This window comes from Lathyrus oleraceus, chromosome 4 (genome assembly GCF_024323335.1).
Source record: "Lathyrus oleraceus cultivar Zhongwan6 chromosome 4, CAAS_Psat_ZW6_1.0, whole genome shotgun sequence".
NCBI lineage: Eukaryota > Viridiplantae > Streptophyta > Magnoliopsida > Fabales > Fabaceae > Lathyrus > Lathyrus oleraceus.
Genome location: NC_066582.1, coordinates 480135581 through 480154044, shown reverse-complemented (window position 1 = coordinate 480154044; position 18464 = coordinate 480135581). Strand labels below are relative to the sequence as shown.

At 39.1% G+C, this 18464-nt stretch overlaps 1 protein-coding gene across 1 annotated transcript; it reads left to right on the top strand.

Annotated features, from left to right (window-relative positions):
• The first annotated feature begins 16033 nt into the window (after positions 1 to 16033).
• On the top strand, positions 16034 to 16644 carry LOC127138073 (PI-PLC X domain-containing protein At5g67130). The gene is made up of 2 exons (XM_051064479.1): positions 16034 to 16520; positions 16603 to 16644. Exons 1-2 carry the CDS (start codon positions 16035 to 16037, stop codon positions 16642 to 16644), a joined length of 528 nt encoding a protein of 175 aa, XP_050920436.1. The 5' UTR covers position 16034.
• The last annotated feature ends 1820 nt before the right edge of the window (positions 16645 to 18464 follow it).

Sequence of the window (18464 nt, the reverse complement as noted above, 5' to 3'; positions counted from 1 at the left end):
TCTGCCGTTGGTTAATAAAGACCCATCCGTGAAGGTGAGTATAATTATATCCCATATCAGAACAACATATAATTATACTCCATCTTACAAGAAAGCCTGGATTGCGAGGACAAAGGTTGTTGAATAAGTTTTCGGTAACTGGGAGGATTCATACAAGGAATTGCCACGGTTCTTATGGGAACTAAAAACATATGTCCCAGGAACTGTGGAAATTATGGAGACATTGCCAGCGATGATGCCAGACGGAACCTGTGCTACAGGTAATAGAATCTTTCACCGTCTCTTTTGGGCATTTGACCCGAGCATCAAAGGTTTCGCATTCTGCAAACCTATTATTCAAATTGATGGCACTTGGTTATACGATAAATACAAGGGTACTTTGCTCATGGCGGTTGCACAAGACGGCAACAACAATGTCTTTCCCATTGCCTTTGCTCTTGTTGAAGGTGAAACGGCTGGTGGATGGGGTTTCTTTCTTCGACATCTCAGAACGCATGTGGCTCCACAAGCCAATCTCTGTTTGACTTCTGATAGACATGATGCCATTGAGAGTGCCTACAACAACCATGACAATGGATGGCATGATCCTCCTTCTACCCATGTCTATTGCATCAGACACATTGCACAAAACTTCATGCGTGCTATAAAAGATAAGAATCTTCGCAAGAAGGTGGTGAATGTTGGGTATGCTCTAACTCAGCCGTCATTTCAATATGATCGTGATGAAATTAGACTGTCTAATGAAGACGCAGGGAGATGGCTAAATAACATACCAGTAGAGCAGTGGACAGAGGCATTTGATGGAGGTTGTTGATGGGGCCACATGACAACAAACCTTGTGGAATGCATGAATGGGGTATTCAAAGGAATTCGAAATCTGTCGATAACCGCCTTGGTAAGATCGACCTATTATAGGTTAGCTTCTACGTTCGCAACCAGAGTTGAAAGATGGAGTGCAGTGTTAATGTCCGGGCAAGTATTCAGTGAGTGTTGCATGAAGGTCATGAAAGAGGAGAGCATCAAAGCTAGCACACACGTTGTAACAGTCTTTGACCGTCATAGGAAAAATTTTAGCGTCCAGGAAACAATGGATCACAACGAGGGGAGACAAAATTTAGCCTATGATGTTAGACTAAACAGAAGTTTGTGCGATTGTGGAAATTTCTAGGCCTTCCGCATTCCTTGCTCCCATGCCATTGCAACATACGCTTATACTCGTCAAGACGCTTACAACTATTTATCTGATGTGTACAAGACCGTCACCGTCATGAATGTATGTAATCAAAGCTTCTCGGTACTACCAATGAAGGAATACTGGCCTCCATATGAAGGTGATATAGTTTGGCACAACGACGAGATACATAGAAAGAAAAAAGGAAGGCCAAACAACACACGTATTAGGACAGAGATGGATTCCACATATAAAATGATAAGATTATGTAGTATCTGTCGTCAACCAGGACACAACAAGAACAATTGTCCCAATCGAGGAGCATCATCTGGGTCTTAAGCTTTTTGTAACATTGTATTTTTGTAACCTTAAATCATTATATATCATTAAGTTTTTGTTACAACGAGGTTCACAACAAACATCAGTACAAAATTAGCTACCTGAAAATAGAAATATTTCTAACTGATTACAACAATCAAATTGATGTCATCTCGACCGAACATCATTTCCGTAGCATCCTTATCAGTCTTCATTCGCACCCAACCAAAGATACTGTCGAGTCTCTCAATACTTCTAATTTTTTCCCTTATGGTATTTTCCCATCTAACCAACGAACCAACTGCCTCTTCAGTTGATCGAACATAGTGATGTTCCAGAACAACATCAACATCTGAGGTTTATCTCTCACAAAAATCACCTTTTTGTATCGACGACGAACACCAAACATGATTGCCAAATGATTAATTGATATGTGGAACAATGACTCACATAATGCATCTATTTATAACACAAAAATTGCATTTTACACTAAGACGTCAATTCAATTGGCGCCTCCTCTCAAGGTATACACAGGGGCGTCAATCCAATTGGCTAGGGCACATGCCCTAGCCAATCCAATTGGCGTCTGCATTCAACTTTTAAGAGGAGTCGCCAATTCAATTGACGACTCCTCCTAAAAGTTGGGTAGTTTGGGATTTTTTTTAAACCAGGGGTATTTTGAGAATTTCCTTGAAAAGTGGGTTATTTTTGTAAAAAAATCGTTATCCGGATTATAATTTTTTTAAATGTGTCAGATAACTTTGTAAAATATTGTCTGGTGTAGATAAATTTTTATACCAGAATATTTATTATTAATTTATCCAATGAGCTAATTTTGTTTATCAAAAAAATCAATGGTAAGTTATCTGGTAGTTATTTTTTTTACATTTTCTTATGATGCACGTATGGGAATTCCTTTATAGATATGCAATAAAACCAAATATATGTAGATGTCTCTGATGCATTCTTAACTCCACAAATATTCAATATACGAGAATAGGTGATAAAGTGTATTAAAGAAATTTGAATTAGAAATAAAGATTCCTCTTTTTCTATTTTATTTGAATTTTTTTTCTATTTTTCTATTTTCAAAAAAAAAATATGTAGATTCATTGTTTTATGCTATTTATAAGAAAGTAAATTATAGTTTCAACTAACATACTAAACAAATGGCCTAACAGACTGACTCAATTCAATATGCTAACTTAAACAACAAGCTAACAAATTTATGCATGCAAGAACAAACTTCGACTATGAGATGCACATCTTCGACTATTGTCGAACCATGAAGTTAACATTATCATGGCTAGAGTTCGATCCAAATACCACAAATCTCCACCTTGAAACAACTTTACACTAACAAGAGAACGAACTAGCTTTCATCATGCAACTTTATCAACTGCGTAAAATGGAAGAACTTGCTACTCGACAATATCATGGTGATCATATCAACAACGTTGTCATCCGTCGACACCTTTGTCGCACCTCGAAAAAATGGGGATACGACTTTAAGCGAAGCGCGATCGCACGCTCGCAATGATGGACTGAACAGAGTCGCCATCGAACTTTATTATTCCTAAAAAGGAAAGGGGAAATATCGATAAAACCCAAGACAAAAGAAAGGATAAGATATGGTCATCGCAACCAATATCAGGGTTCGGGAGTCGATTACGCAAGGGGAAGGTATTAGCACCCCTCACGTCCGTTGTACTCAACGGGAACCATTAGGTTAGTTGTGTGCGTTAATGTTAGTTTGAAATGTTAGGCTTTTCAAGTTATCAAGTGGGAAAGAAAGAATAGAAGAGAGAAGAAATGTTTTTGGATTTTTGACGAAGGACTAAACCTAAGTTTTTTATTAGTGGGCCTGACAAGATTTATAAATCCTGCTCCTACGTATCTCAAAAGAGAAATCAAGGCTTACGTAGTTCTGGGTAGAAAAATGTTTGTTTGTTGGTCGATTTTAGCGAAATCTATATTGTATTAATCGACGAAAACATCGTTTTACCCAAAACAGATGAGAAGTAGACGCATACCACACATCGAACGGATTTATAAATCTACATTCGGAAAAGCGTCACTTATCTCTACTCAACAATCGTGGCCGAAACATTGTTTTGTATCACTTAAGACAATATATCTTCCATTTATGAAAAAGGTTTTTGATTAATCGCACGGCGGCGAGAAAAGAGTTTGATTGGTTGGATGTATTTTGAGTGATGGCGAGAACTTGGATGAGCGAGATATACATCTCGAATCCTAGCCTCAGGAGTGCACGGTATACACCATGTTCCATTTTCATCTTTATTGAAAGAAGTTAAGATAGGAATTAAGTATTTTTGGAATTTGATTGAGAAAGGGTTTGAAGAAACCGCATTGACAATTTTAAATGATGGCGAAGGCTAAGATTGGCGAGATATACATCTCGAATCCTAGTCTCAGGAGTGCATGGTATACACCATGTTCCATTTCCACCTTTATTGAAAAAGTGTTAAATAAGAATTAGGTATTTTGAGTTTTTGTTGTGAAAATGACCTGACCCTAGATCAAGTATTGATGGATGTTTGAGAAAGATTTGAATGAGTGTTCGAGAGAAAACAAAGTGGGTAAATTTGGATGATGGCGAGAACTAGGATTGGCGAGATATACATCTCGAATCCTAGTCTCAGGAGTGCGCGGTATACACCACGTTCCACTTCCATATTTTTTGAAAAGGTCTTAACTATGAATTAATATTTTTTGAGTTTTTATTAGAAAAAATGGCTTGACGTTGAATCAAGCGTTTGATGAAAGTTTGAAAGAAATGGAATAGAATAGGAGGGAAAAATGAATTGATTTGTTTATTGAGAAAATACTCGACGTTGGATCGAGTCATTTATTTTTGTATTTTTTTGGAAATGGTTGATTTTATTCTTGTGTTAGTATCTAACTAAACAGTCAAACAAATAAAGAACTAAACAGTACAAAATTATTACACATCGGGGGAGTGGGGTACATTTTGTCAAATGGGGATTCAAAATCATGAAATAATTAAATCGGGCCCAAACAACAAATAATGCAAAGTATGAGTGTAAGTGCAAGAGAACCGGCTCATTGTAAGAAAGCCCAAGAGTAAGCTATGTGAGGTTGATGGCGATGCTTAAAAGCAATCGACTTACAAGGGTATGGAAATGGGCTCGACATTGAATCGAGAAAAAATGTGATTTTAATAGTTTAAAATGGTTTTGAATGGATGATGAAATTAAAAGAAATCAAATTTGTGCTATTAAATAATAATGAAACTAAGAGTATAATAAAAACATAAACATGGAAAATGAATGCTAAAAGAAATAAAATGCTACATATAGGTATCGAACCCACTCCACTAAAGACTATGAACTACTCTCTCTCCACTAGACCATTTATGATTAGTTATTATCTTAATGCTAATTTAGATATATAAACCAAGATAGATTAAAAATTAGAATTAAAAAAATAAAAACTAACATAAAAGAAGTCTGTTGCACTACCAAATAAATGGTGGAGAAAACAAAAAATTAAAACCCAGCCGCATGGCTGTTGGGTTTTCAAAAGAGAAAAGGATTGGGAATGCACAATAATACATTAATGTACACCCTTTTTAATAAAACAAAGGAAAACTAAATGTATTTTTATGGTTTAAATCATTTGTATCATTTAAATAAAAAAGACAAAATGAAAAAAATGTGAAGCACAGTAACGAACAAAACCTCTCGTCGTCCTCAACAAATCTCTCTCACTCTCAACGAGTCTCTCCCTCACGACCTCAAACCCCACGATTTTTCTCTCTCGCTCTCAATCGCTATCCCTCTTAAACACTCACCTCTCTCAGTCGCTCTCAACATCAAAAATTGTTCTCTCAACCTCGCTTCTGAAATTGCTCTCTCAACCTTACTTCTCTCTCTCAATCAACATCTCCCACCCAAAGGCGGAAGAAAAAGAGATTTAAAAGGAAAAATCCAATGCGAAAGCTCACCTTTGGCGGTGATTCGACGGTGGCAGCGAGCTTGCAATGGGCTCTCTTCGTTTGATTTCAAAGTTCTCCGCCGTCGATTGCAACCAAGTTCGTTCCTTTGGGGTTTATCGTATCTGTTATTTTTAGATTAGGGTTTTTTCTTTTGGTGGTCGACTCCTCCGTTTTTCGTCCTCCTACTGATTCACTCTCTCCTCCTATTTATCTCTCACGAATTAGGGTTTTCAGATTTGGTATGGTGGAGTTCAAAAGAGTATCCCTGTAATCTCCTTTTGATGCTCAGAATTTGGTCCATCTCGTTTGATACTACAATCTGGAAACGATAACTCTACCTACGCACTTTCTCCAATTGTTTTGTCTTAATGCCAATTTGGGATTTTTTCTGAAATTTTAACTGACTTGCCAATTGCTTTTACTGCAGTGAATTCGGAGTATTGGTTTGATCATGCAGGCTGGAATGTGCTATCCTCACATGGCTTGTGTAGCTCCGGATCCTCTTCTGTTTCCGAGGCTAACATCTGCAGGAAAATCTATGTCCATTGTGCTAGCTCCAACAGTTGCTGCTTCATATCCATGGTAGAAGATTCTCGTATTTACACTCCTCTTGTTACAATGATGTTTTTGAAACACTCTACCAGTTTCACATGCACCTTTCCAATGAGAAGGTACCGGCATCATTGAAACTCTCACTCTCAGGCCAAATACCAGTGTCCAAAACTCCAACTACAACATCATGGCTAACTCGTTTTTCCGACCAGCTTTTGTTGTTGGTTTGAATCGGTTTAAGACCAAGAAAATAAGGACTTCTTGTAGTGTTGTCATACGGTGAACTGGACTTTTGTGTTTTGTTTTGAATCGCAATGTCGCGGATAGCAAGAGTCGCCACCGACTTTTCTTTTATCCAATAAGGAAAGGCGGAAAAGAACAGGAAAGACCTAGATTAGATTTTGGGTTCGGGAGGTATATTATACAAAGGGAAGGTGTTAGCACCCTTTGTATCCATGGTTATCCATGGGCTCTTAACTGCTGAATCACTTATGTTTTTCTTGTCTGAAAAAGTGTTTGTGAATTGCTTAGAAAATGTTTTGGAAAGAGAGTTTAACTTTGTAATGATTCTTGTACGAATGTATACAAAGTGTTTATCTCGTTTAATTTTGAAAGTTGTTTAGAAAACTGTTTAGAAAAATATAACTTGGCAATGATTCTAGTACGAATGTATACCAAGTGGTAATTTTCTAGTAGATGTTTTGCAAAGTGTGAGGTGTGAAAAGTATTTTGAGTTGTGATTCAGCATTTAAGAGTTATACCTACCCAAGGTCTTTATGGGCATTTCCTATCCTTATGAGGGTAAAACTGTCCTTACTATTGAGAAGTAAGTAGTTTTATCCTTTGGATGTAAAGGGACATCGTAGGGTCATCGATTGGTCATTGAAGGCAACATTTGCAAGGATACCTTAGCATTCGAAGGGACAATCATCATTTAACCGTAGGCTACAACGAAGGGTCATCGAGGGACAAAATCATATATTCGCAGGCAACATCCGAGGGACTATGATTTATCTTATAGGGACCTGATGATTTAATCGAAGGATCTTTGCTAAGTGTATCCCCACATTCGCGGGACATGACCGTAATACCGTAATACCGTAAGGCAACAAAGAGAGGTCCAAGATCACATATTCAAAGGCAATATTTTATAATCAATTAGGTAATTAGGATGAATCTCCAAAACATTTGTAATCAATTAGGTAATTAGGATGAATCTCCATAAGGGTATCCCACAAATAAAGTGGAATACCTAGCAAGCTACCTTCTTCGGGAGTATGTGAGCCCTTACAAAATTCTGCAAACAGGTCAGAACACCAAATGGGGTGCAATCAAGAGTTGCACCAAAGCAGTAATAGTATCAGGTAAACCAAGCATGGTTATAATAAAACAGGTCAGATGAGCAAAGATCAAAACAGAACGAAAAATAGCGACTGTCATGTTCGCTACTGCCTCGACTAGCGAAGGCTTAGCGAGCACTCGCTACATGTTCGCTTAGCGATGTGCTAGCGAACGGCTGTGGGTTTTGAATTTAACAGCAGTACGGTTTCAGCAAGCTCCAAACCCTATGGCATCCATTACAGCAATTACATGGTGAAACATTCAAGATATCCAGGCATACTTAAGTCCACATGCAAAACCTCAAATATATTTATGAATTCAATTATGATATCACATGTGAATTAGGAACATAAAGCGGTAATAGTAATGCAAACCTGTTTGCAATTGAGCTGCAACCTTGAATTGGCAGAACGCTCTTAGGGTTGAAGCCGGATTGAGTTGGGCGGAGGTAACCTTTGTGCAGATGAGTTTCCTTCGGGGTTTCCCTTAAGGTTGCTCTGAATTCTCTAGGTTAGCCTCCAGGGTTTGCTCCGATTGCCTCTGTTAAGGTTTGCTTGCTAGGATTTTCCTTCCTCTCTGTCTGTCCCCTTTTCTGAATGAGGTCTTGGTATTTATAATAGTTTTTTTTTGACCTGATGGGCTCAGAATGAAGCCCAAAATTTCTGGTACTCGCAAGTTCGCTAGGCGAAGGATTTTGCTCGCCTAGCGAGCAAGCCATTTTAAGTCATTTTTTGGATTTGGCCACCTGTGTGTTGGGCCTTTGTTCCTTTAATATCAATGTCTTGAAAAAATGAGTTGGAGTGTCTTGAAAAATGTCTTGCACGGTTAACGGGAAAATTTTGGGGTATGACAGCTGCCCCTGTTCAATATTCTTGAACCGAGAGAGTTAGAATGGTATGTACGCCATTCGTGGTCTGGAGGTGGAAGATTATTGAACACTTAGAATGCCCCTAAAATTTGCACTTGTTAAAAGTTAGTCTTGATGGAGATGGGCTTAAAGATGCCATCCAGAAGGTATAATGATGAGGGCTTCAGAGTGTGTCGTACGTTAGATCGTCTCTGAGTAGTAGAATGAGCCATCCGTTAGGCTGGCGACCTCACTGGGGAGAAAAGATCAGAATGAGTCATACGCTGCTGGGGATAACAGGTCAGAATGGATCATCCGCCAGATCATATCTGAGTTGCAGAATGAGCCGTACGTTAGGCTGTATCTGACAAAAAGTAGTCGTACGCTAGACTACACCTCGGAATGTACCGTACGCTAGGTAGTATCTGAGGAAAGAAGATCAAAATGGATCGTACGCTAGATCGTATCTGAGTTGCAGAATGAGCCGTACGTTAGGCGGTATCTGACAAAAAGTAGTCGTACGCTAGACTACACCTCGGGATGTACCGTACGCTAGGTAGTATCTGAGGAAAGAAGATCAGAATGGATCGTACGCTAGATCGTATCTGAGTTGCAGAATGAGCCGTACGTTGGGCTGTATCTGACAAAAAGTAGTTGTACGCTAGACTACACCTCGGAATGTACCGTACACTAGGTAGTATCTGAGGAAAGAAGATCAGAATGGATCGTACGCTAGATCGTATCTGAGTTGCAGAATGAGCCGTACGTTGGGCTGTATCTGACAAAAAGTAGTTGTACGCTAGACTACACCTCAGGATGTACCGTACGCTAGGTAGTATCTGAGGGGATGAATATCCAAATGGGTCGTACGCTAGACCGTATTGGCACAGTTGAAGGAATCATATGTTGTATATGTTGTATTTGCAATAAATGTCTGGGATGGGCTTAAAGATGCCACCATTAGGAGGATATCAGAGTGCTTATCAGAATGAATATTCATATGGATTATATCTGAAAGATGCATCTGAATCTCAAATGTAACCAATGAGGGTGTCCGTCTGGATGAACCTTTGTTTTGATTAGATCGGGAGGATAATTAACCTGGAAAAAGTTAGCCTCATGCCATGTCACGATGCATGAGATGTTCTATGCTTTCAAAAATAAATGCGAACATTGTATGCATGCGTATGATGCGAAATGATGCATGAATGAATTATGCGTCTGAAAAATTTGCCAGGGGAAAATAAATCCCCATATTCTGATTGGAGATGTTTGTATTGATGACCCTTTCTTAGCTGGGGATATCTGATTTCTGTCTGATGGTAGAAATATTCAACAGAGCCTGGCTGGGGATGGAAGAGATGACTGGTTTTGCTGGGGAGTAGGATTAGCAACTGGATTCATCGGAAAGCATGGTTAGACTTTATCCTCGACCCTAAAGTCCTTTTGTAACTGCTATTGCTATTTTATGCATGTATTTTCGGTAAACATCAATCATGTTCAAACGCATATCGTTAATTCGAATTAAATCAATGGACGTTTATGCAAACAAAACAGAGAAAGTAAAACAAAAGCATCCTTTTTTTTGGAAATAAAATTGCATTGACTTTGAAAGAAGGCCTATAAACAGGCAATTTGTGTACAAGGAGACAGAAATCCTAGTAAGAGGAGATTGTCAAGAAACAAAGAAAAAGCTATGAAGAAAAGTCTTATTGATTTTAATTCCACGACTGTCATTATGTCTTCAAGCCTCTCATCTCCTGCTGTCGGATATAAGTGATTGGCTTGTTCAGTCCCTTTGACTTGGGTGAAGCTGACCGAGAACGGGACATAGTCATACGCTTTAATCCCTAATTTTTGCCTGGACCGCCTTTTCAGGTTTTCAGTCCACCAGGATACCCTTTTTTGCCCAAGCCGCCTTTTCAGGTTTTCGACTTGCCGGGTGTACCTTTTTATATGTTTATCCCTAATTTTTGCCCGAACCTTTTTGGTTCGCCGGGATGCCCTTATTTTTGCCTAGATACGTCGACCTAGAGGGTCTCTTTTATGCGTAGCATTTTTTAACTATGTTTGCGTTCACGGGATGTAGGAAGTCTTCGCCATCCATTGTAGCGAGCATCATGGCTCCACCAGAGAAGACCTTCTTAACTACAAATGGCCCTTCGTATGCGGGAATCCATTTGCCTCTAGGGTCACCTTGTGGTAGAATGATACGCTTCATCACCAAGTCGCCAATTTGATATACCTGTCTCTTGACTTTTTTATTAAACGCCTGGGCCATGCGCTTCTGATATATCTGCCCATGACAAATAGCCGCAAGTCTCTTTTCATCAATCAAATTTATCTGATCGAGTCGAGTCTGAATCCATTCATCTTCATCTAAGCCTGCATCTTTCATGATTCTTAGAGAGGGAATTTGAACTTCCACTGGTAAAATGGCTTCCATTCCGTAGACTAAAGAGAAAGGAGTTGCCCTTGTCGAAGTGCGTACTGAAGTGCGATAACCATGAAGAGCAAAGGGTAACATCTCATGCCAGTCTTTGTATGTTACGGTCATCTTTTGTATGATCTTCTTAATATTCTTATTAGCAGCTTCTACGGCGCCATTCATCTTTGGCCGGTACGGAGAAGAGTTATGGTGTTTTATTTTGAACTGCGTGCAGAGTTCAGTAATCATCTTGTTGTTCTTCCAGAGAGAGCAGGTTTTCCAAATGTATATTTGATAAGATCCATCTTAGAAATCAATAAAGTGGTATGATTCAACATATACTGTCTTAGTCGGCGAGCAGCCCAAGCCAAAGCACAACAAGCTTTCTCGAGCTGTGAGTATCTTGTTTCACAGTCGGTACCTTTTGCTAAGGTAGTATATTGCATGCTCTTTTCGACCAGACTCGTCATGTTGCCCCAACACACACCCTATTGAATTTTCTAACACGGTCAAATACATGATTAGAGGTCTTCCTTCAATTGGTGGCATCAGATTTATAGGTTCTTGGAGATACTTCTTGATTTTGTCAAAAGCTTCTTGACGTTCATCATTCCATATCATCTCTTGATTTTTCCAGCGAAAACCTCTACATAGTCACGTAACATCCGACTCAATCTTTCTTTGACACTGTTTTCCAAGCCTGCTCCTATTTTGACTTCTTTCTTGTCTACTTCAGTACCCAGATTCACAATTTCAATTGATTATTCCTGCGGCTGTATGGTCTTTTCTTCTTGCAGTAACAGTCTGGCAAGTTCTCAGGTACTTCACAATCTTCCTCACTTCCATCCTCGGCTTGGTAGATCGTATTTTCAAAGTCATAATGAACAGTAGCAGAGTTATTACCAACAGGATCCAGGGTGGATATGGATTGGCAAATTGTTACGTGAGTGTGTGCAAGAAAATATAGCTTATTTGAAATATGACAGGAAAGATAAAGAGCGCAATATTTGAATGCAAAAAGGTCCATTGATTTATTGAATGTGAATATGCTTATAAAAATGACAAAACCTTTAACAAAATTTAATACATTAAAATAAGCAATAACAATTACTCCTGACTAAAAGAAATCAGGATAGTGTCTTCAGCCTTCCAATTATTGAGTCCTTCACCAATTGTTAGGAAAATCCAACTATCCAAGTCACAATCGTTATCAGCATCTTCCACAGCATTGACAGTCTCGTCATGGTTAGGCAGAGGGCAATGATGTCATTAGGAGTCTCCGGAGGATCAGAGGTAGCCGCCTGTATCTTTCCACTTCGAATGCCGCGTTCAACATGCTCACCTGTTAATATAAGTTCAGTGAAACCCGATGAGGAACTTCTCAATAGATGGCTGTAGAATGGGCTAGTCAGTGTGCTCATGAACATGTCCACTAATTCTCGATCAGTCATGGGGGGTTTGACTCTGCCAGCCAAATCTCTCCATTTTTGAGCATATTCTTTGAAGCTTTCTTTAGATCCCATAGTCATATTCTGCAACTGTAGCCGAGTAGGCGCTAATTCAGAATTATACTGGTAATGCTTGTAGAAAGCTGTCGCTAAATCAGTCCAGGTGCGAATGTCAGAGCTCTCGAGCTGATAGTACCATTCTAACTGTGTGCCAGACAGACTCTCTTGGAAGAAATGGATCCATAGCTTCCTATCAGTGGTATACGGCTGGATCTTTCTCACATAAGCTCTCAGATGCATCTGAGGACAAGACGCACCATCATACTTAGTGAAAGCGGGGACCTTGAATTTGCGGGGAATGACCACATCTGAGACCAGACCTAAGCTTTCGAAATCCAGACCGGGCGCCTTCTAACCCTCCATAGCTAGCATGCGTTCTTCCAGCAACTTATACTTATCATCTTTTGGAGAGTACTGTTCCTTTTCATAATCTTCATCGTCGTCTTCAGGGTTGAAGGGATCAACATCCTCCTCTTCCGAATCATTTTCTGTCTCCTCTTCTTGGTCCTTCAGCATTCTAATCTTGATTCCTGCGGCCTGTCCTTTAAGCCTTCTTCCCGGGTTAATGTAACTCACAGGTTTCTTGTCTTTTTTCTTCTCGAGCAAGAGAGCCTTCAGTTCCTCCTGCCCCTTGGATAAGTTCAAGATCATCTCCTGGAATTGGGCATTCTGAGCCTGGAGATCTTTGACAGTTTGTTCGAGGTCCATTTTTCTGTTTGCAATAGGAAGATCGTGAGAACATTGATCCCTTTAGAGTACCTGTTATGCAATGTTATGTTATGATATGCAATGTATGTTATGCTATGCAATGTATGAAATGTTTTCAATGTTTAGAGTCCTTGAAATGGTTAGTACAATGCCATGATGTTATGATGTTATGATGTTATGATGTTATGATGTTATGATGTTATGTAAATAACAAGCACAAACAAGTCACACAATCATCATTCCTAAGTTTTAAGGCTTGCATGAGTTCCAAAGGTAAGTACCCTCCCCACTGAAGTCTGGTCGGTTCAACCTGTCCTAGAATAGTAACCGGGTTCTAAAAGGATCTTCAATCATTGACCTTCCTTTAAGTCTACTTCAGTGCAACACCAAGTGGTTGACCAAAGCTTCCCTAAAGTCCAATCTCAAAGAGTGTAGTATCGAGTCTCAACCAACCCCAGTCGGAACCGAAGTCAGTTATCTCACTACTTTCTAATGGCTAGGATGAGTCAATTAGGGTTCTAAAGGTCTGGTTAATGCTTTGATGACACCACGCAGACGCCAAATTTCTCCTCAAGTAAACATGAGGAACATCAGGACATCCAAAGTGTCACATTAACCGTAGCCATCATTTTAACCATTCCAGTATACGCCGGATAGTCGCGATGATCTCTTGCTACTTACCTAAGGTACACTAGATCCGGGTGTAGGATCTTTCACTCAAGCATAAAATACCCGAGCAATCCCTTAAAAGTAAATCAGACAATTCAAATAAGTGATCTTGTTTTTTAAGGTAACCTCTCTTTTTAAGGGTCCCCAGCAGAGTCGCCAGTTCTGTCATACGGTGAACTGGACTTTTGTGTTTTGTTTTGAATCGCAATGTCGCGGATAGCAAGAGTCGCCACCGACTTTTCTTTTATTCAATAAGGAAAGGCGGAAAAGAACAGGAAAGACCTAGATTAGATTTTGGGTTCGGGAGGTATATTATACAAAGGGAAGGTGTTAGCACCCTTTGTATCCATGGTTATCCATGGGCTCTTAACTGCTGAATCACTTATGTTTTTCTTGTCTGAAAAAGTGTTTGTGAATTGCTTAGAAAATGTTTTGGAAAGAGAGTTTAACTTTGTAATGATTCTTGTACGAATGTATACAAAGTGTTTATCTCGTTTAATTTTGAAAGCTGTTTAGAAAACTGTTTAGAAAAATATAACTTGGCAATGATTCTAGTACGAATGTATACCAAGTGGTGATTTTCTAGTAGATGTTTTGCAAAGTGTGAGATGTGAAAAGTATTTTGAGTTGTGATTCAGCATTTAAGAGTTATACCTACCCAAGGTCTTTATGGGCATTTCCTATCCTTATGAGGGTAAAACTGTCCTTACTATTGAGAAGTAAGTAGTTTTATCCTTTGGATGTAAAGGGACATCGTAGGGTCATCGATTGGTCATTGAAGGCAACATTTGCAAGGATACCTTAGCACTCGAAGGGACAATCATCATTTAACCGTAGGCTACAACGAAGGGTCATCGAGGGACAAAATCATATATTTGCAGGCAACATCCGAGGGACTATGATTTATCTTATAGGGACCTGATGATTTAATCGAAGGATCTTTGTTAAGTGTATCCCCACATTCGCGGGACATGACCGTAATACCGTAATACCGTAAGGCAACAAAGAGAGGTCCAAGATCACATATTCAAAGGCAATATTTTATAATCAATTAGGTAATTAGGATGAATCTCCAAAACATTTGTAATTAATTAGGTAATTAGGATGAATCTCCATAAGGGTATCCCACAAAATAAAGTGGAATACCTAGCAAGCTACCTTCTTCGGGAGTATGTGAGCCCTTACAAAATTCCGCAAACAGGTCAGAACACCAAATGGGGTGCAATCAAGAGTTGCACCAAAGCAGTAATAGTATCAGGTAAACCAAGCATGGTTATAATAAAACAGGTCAGATGAGCAAAGATCAAAACAGAACGAAAAACAGCGACTGTCATGTTCGCTACTGCCTCGCCTAGCGAAGGCTTAGCGAGCACTCGCTACATGTTCGCTTAGCGATGTGCTAGCGAACGGCTGCGGGTTTTGAATTTAACAGCAGTACGGTTTCAGCAAGCTCCAAACCCTATGGCATCCATTACAGCAATTACATGGTGAAACATTCAAGATATCCAGGCATACTTAAGTCCACATGCAAAACCTCAAATATATTTATGAATTCAATTATGATATCACATGTGAATTAGGAACATAAAGCGGTAATAGTAATGCAAACCTGTTTGCAATTGAGTTGTAACCTTGAATTGGCAGAACGCTCTTAGGGTTGATGCCGGATTGAGTTGGACGGAGGTAACCTTTGTGCAGATGAGTTTCCTTCGGGGTTTCCCTTAAGGTTGCTCTGAATTCTCTAGGTTAGCCTCCAGGGTTTGCCCCGATTGCCTCTGTTAGGGTTTTCTTGCTAGGATTTTCCTTCCTCTCTGTCTGTCCCCTTTTCTGAATGAGGTCTTGGTATTTATAATAGTTTTTTTTTGACCTGATGGGCTCAGAATGAAGCCCAAAATTTCTGGTACTCGCAAGTTCGCTAGGCAAAGGATTTTGCTCGCCTAGCGAGCAAGCCATTTTAAGTCATTTTTTGGATTTGGCCACCTGTGTGCTGGGCCTTTGTTCCTTTAATATCAATGTCTTGAAAAAATGAGTTGGAGTGTCTTGAAAAATGTCTTGCACGGTTAACAGGCAAATTTTGGGGTATGACAAGTGTGTAGTTCATACTTTGTATCAGGGAATATAGCTACAACACCATCTTCAGATTCTAGCTTTTTCGCTTCTTCTGTGCTTAACTTAGTAGCCATTCCATGAAAAGCAGTACTGTGAGTATAAATGATTCTCCCTTCATCATCACTGTTGTCCATTTCAGCATCTACTGATTTAGACGAAACTGATTTTACCTTTGATGAATACCAATCTAGATGACTGGAGAACACCTCTGGTTTCGCCGAGTTTTCCATTTGAATGATGTAAGTGGTTTTGGTAAACTCAGCATTTGTTGAAGATAAGACTATACTCAAGAGGAAACATGTTGTTAGAATGAAACTCTTGTTTTCCATTGGAGTGATTTGAGACTTAGCCATGAAGAAAGAAGCTAAGATTCTTGAAGCATTTGGTTTCCTATGTCCAAGATGCCAAAAAAAGGAGATGACTGGCCTACTGTAACCGAGATGGTTCAAGCAAATCATCGGCTTATTGTTTTCACTTCTGATGCTTCGAAGGAAGCTCAAGAAGGAATAGCTTATCAATGGAAACACATTGTTGAAAATGAGTCTGGAGACCCCGGAGTTCAAAAGGATTCTTGCCCACATAGGAAAGAATCAAAGGCATTAAACTCTGAAGGTGCATCGCTTTTCTTGATGAATTACTTTCCAACGTATCCGGTTCAAGCTGACTTGTGCAAAGAGCGTTCCGCTCCACTCGCTGAGATGGTGAACACATGTTATAAAGCTGCAGGGAATGTGGTTCCTAACGTCATAGCTGTTAGCTTTTACATGAGGAGTGACGGCGGTGGTGTTTTTGATATTGTGGATAAAATAAATGGCCACTCATTATGTGGATGTGGTACAGTTGCTGCTTGCCAGGCAGGTGTCGCAGGACTAAAAAAAAACTACTCCGTAAGTCATAGTCCACTGCTTGTTGTCTTTGTGTATTGTTTTCTTTGTTATGATATTTAACAGCTGTTGTTTCATGATGTAGCAATCTTTTATCGAGTTTGCAGTTACGCAAAGTGCCATGTAGATCAACAACACCGGGTGCCAAAATATTCTTAATCTGCCATGAGTCATAAGCTGCATTTACAAAGAAGATTGGTGTACTGATTTGATTTCTGTAAACTGCGGTGGTAGTCTCCATATCATAGACAAATAAAAGACCAAGTTTTGTGATAACATATATCAAGCCATATTTATTTGAAATCTAGCTGGGCACCAAGTTCGATGACGTGCATCTTTGATGTAACCTGTCCAGCATTAATGGTCTTGGATGCAAAACAAATAAGAATTGAATCCTTATCATTTCCAGTAACTCTGAATGAGGCAAATGGGGCAGTGTGTGCTTCAAGAGCCTGACTTTGTTGTTCCACTACGAAGAGTTGCATGTTTTCTTTTACAGGTTGTGGTCTCTCAGGAGAACCAGGAGCAATTCCAATCAAAACCAACCACATTTGACTTGCTGAAGCCTCTAGTAGCAGAATGCAGCTGCTTGAAAGTGAACACCTTAAGTCCTTCCTCAGCAACAACTTGCAGATTTGAAAAAATCACTTTTCTCATTAAGGTTAGCAGCATCTTCAACTTTATGACTATTGCGTCGGCGCTTGGAAACTTGGTTACGGATGTAGCAATAGTAAGCAAAAGCAACAAAAGAAGCAAAAACAACGAGGGAGGCAAGTAGCACAATAGCAACAAGTGCAATCTTGGCTTTCCTTCTATAATCTTCATCTTCCACCATTTTTGTAGAAGCAAAAACTCCAACACTGGAAAATGGTTGCTAGTAATGGTGGCTGAATTGCTGTGGCTCGCGAACCTTTGGGAGAAAATAGCACAAGGAGTTTATTGCAGTCAACATACCCGATGTTTCCGGCTTGACATGAAGTTATGTATTTGGATCATAGGCTAGGACTTCCCCTTTGGCAATTTGCAAACAGTTGTAACTCATATTTGTAACACATAAATGTATGGACGTGTATGCATTATTCTTCAAATTGGTGCATTCCTATATGCTTGAATTTTAGCAGTAAACATGATGTTGCTGTTATGGAATTCTTATGGGATTGGAATTGGGATTTGCTTTTGTTGGATAATTGTTTTGGATTAATGAACTTTGGGTTGTGAAATGGTTTAAATTGGTTCCAAATGGATAATGAAAATGGATATGGATTTTGGATATAGTTTGAAACAAAAATGGATTTAAAAATAGAGTTGGGTTATTGGATATAGGCTGAAATTTGTAAACTCATGCAGAATTTTTGTATGATAAAAAAAAAATGGTTAAATGACCTACCAACAAATGATACAACCATGGCTAATTAATTGAAACTTCTAAAATTAAACCGACAAAAGGTATTGAAATAATTTCCAAAATTAATCTAATCCTCAAAATCAATTTGAATCTCTAAAGTTAATTTTGGATCAAAATCAAATTGAACTTAGTTCGCTACTCCTAGAATTAATTCGAAAATGATGAAATGATTATGGATACATGATTAAGGATTTGGAGGTAGATGGTTGCCTTTGGTCATGAATGTATGCAAATGAACTTTAGGCCAAGTACCAAATAAAAATGAAAAAAAGGAAAAAATTCAGGACCAAAATCGGGGTATGACAACCTTCAGCACTTAGACTTCTCCACGCTAGATTGTCTTTCTGACAAAATGCAGCCTCACATCAATGTGCTTGGTTCACTCGTGATAGTCTGAATTCTTCGACAAATGTATGGCATTTTGAATATCACATTTAACAATGATAACTCGATCTTGAAGTTTAAGCTTTTTAGCAAAACCTTCAATCCAAAATGCTTCTTTCAGAGCTTCAGTGAGGGTAATATACTCCGCTTTAGTGGTT

What these genes read in the sequence shown, in the direction of transcription:
- LOC127138073 (XM_051064479.1), top strand. Translation starts at nt 16,035, where the DNA reads ATGCCAAAAAAAGGAGATGACTGGCCTACTGTAACCGAGATGGTTCAA. An exon ending in GACTAAAAAAAAACTACTCC is followed by an intron (nt 16,521 to 16,602) that starts GTAAGTCATAGT and finishes TTCATGATGTAG; the next exon opens with CAATCTTTTATCGAGTTTGC.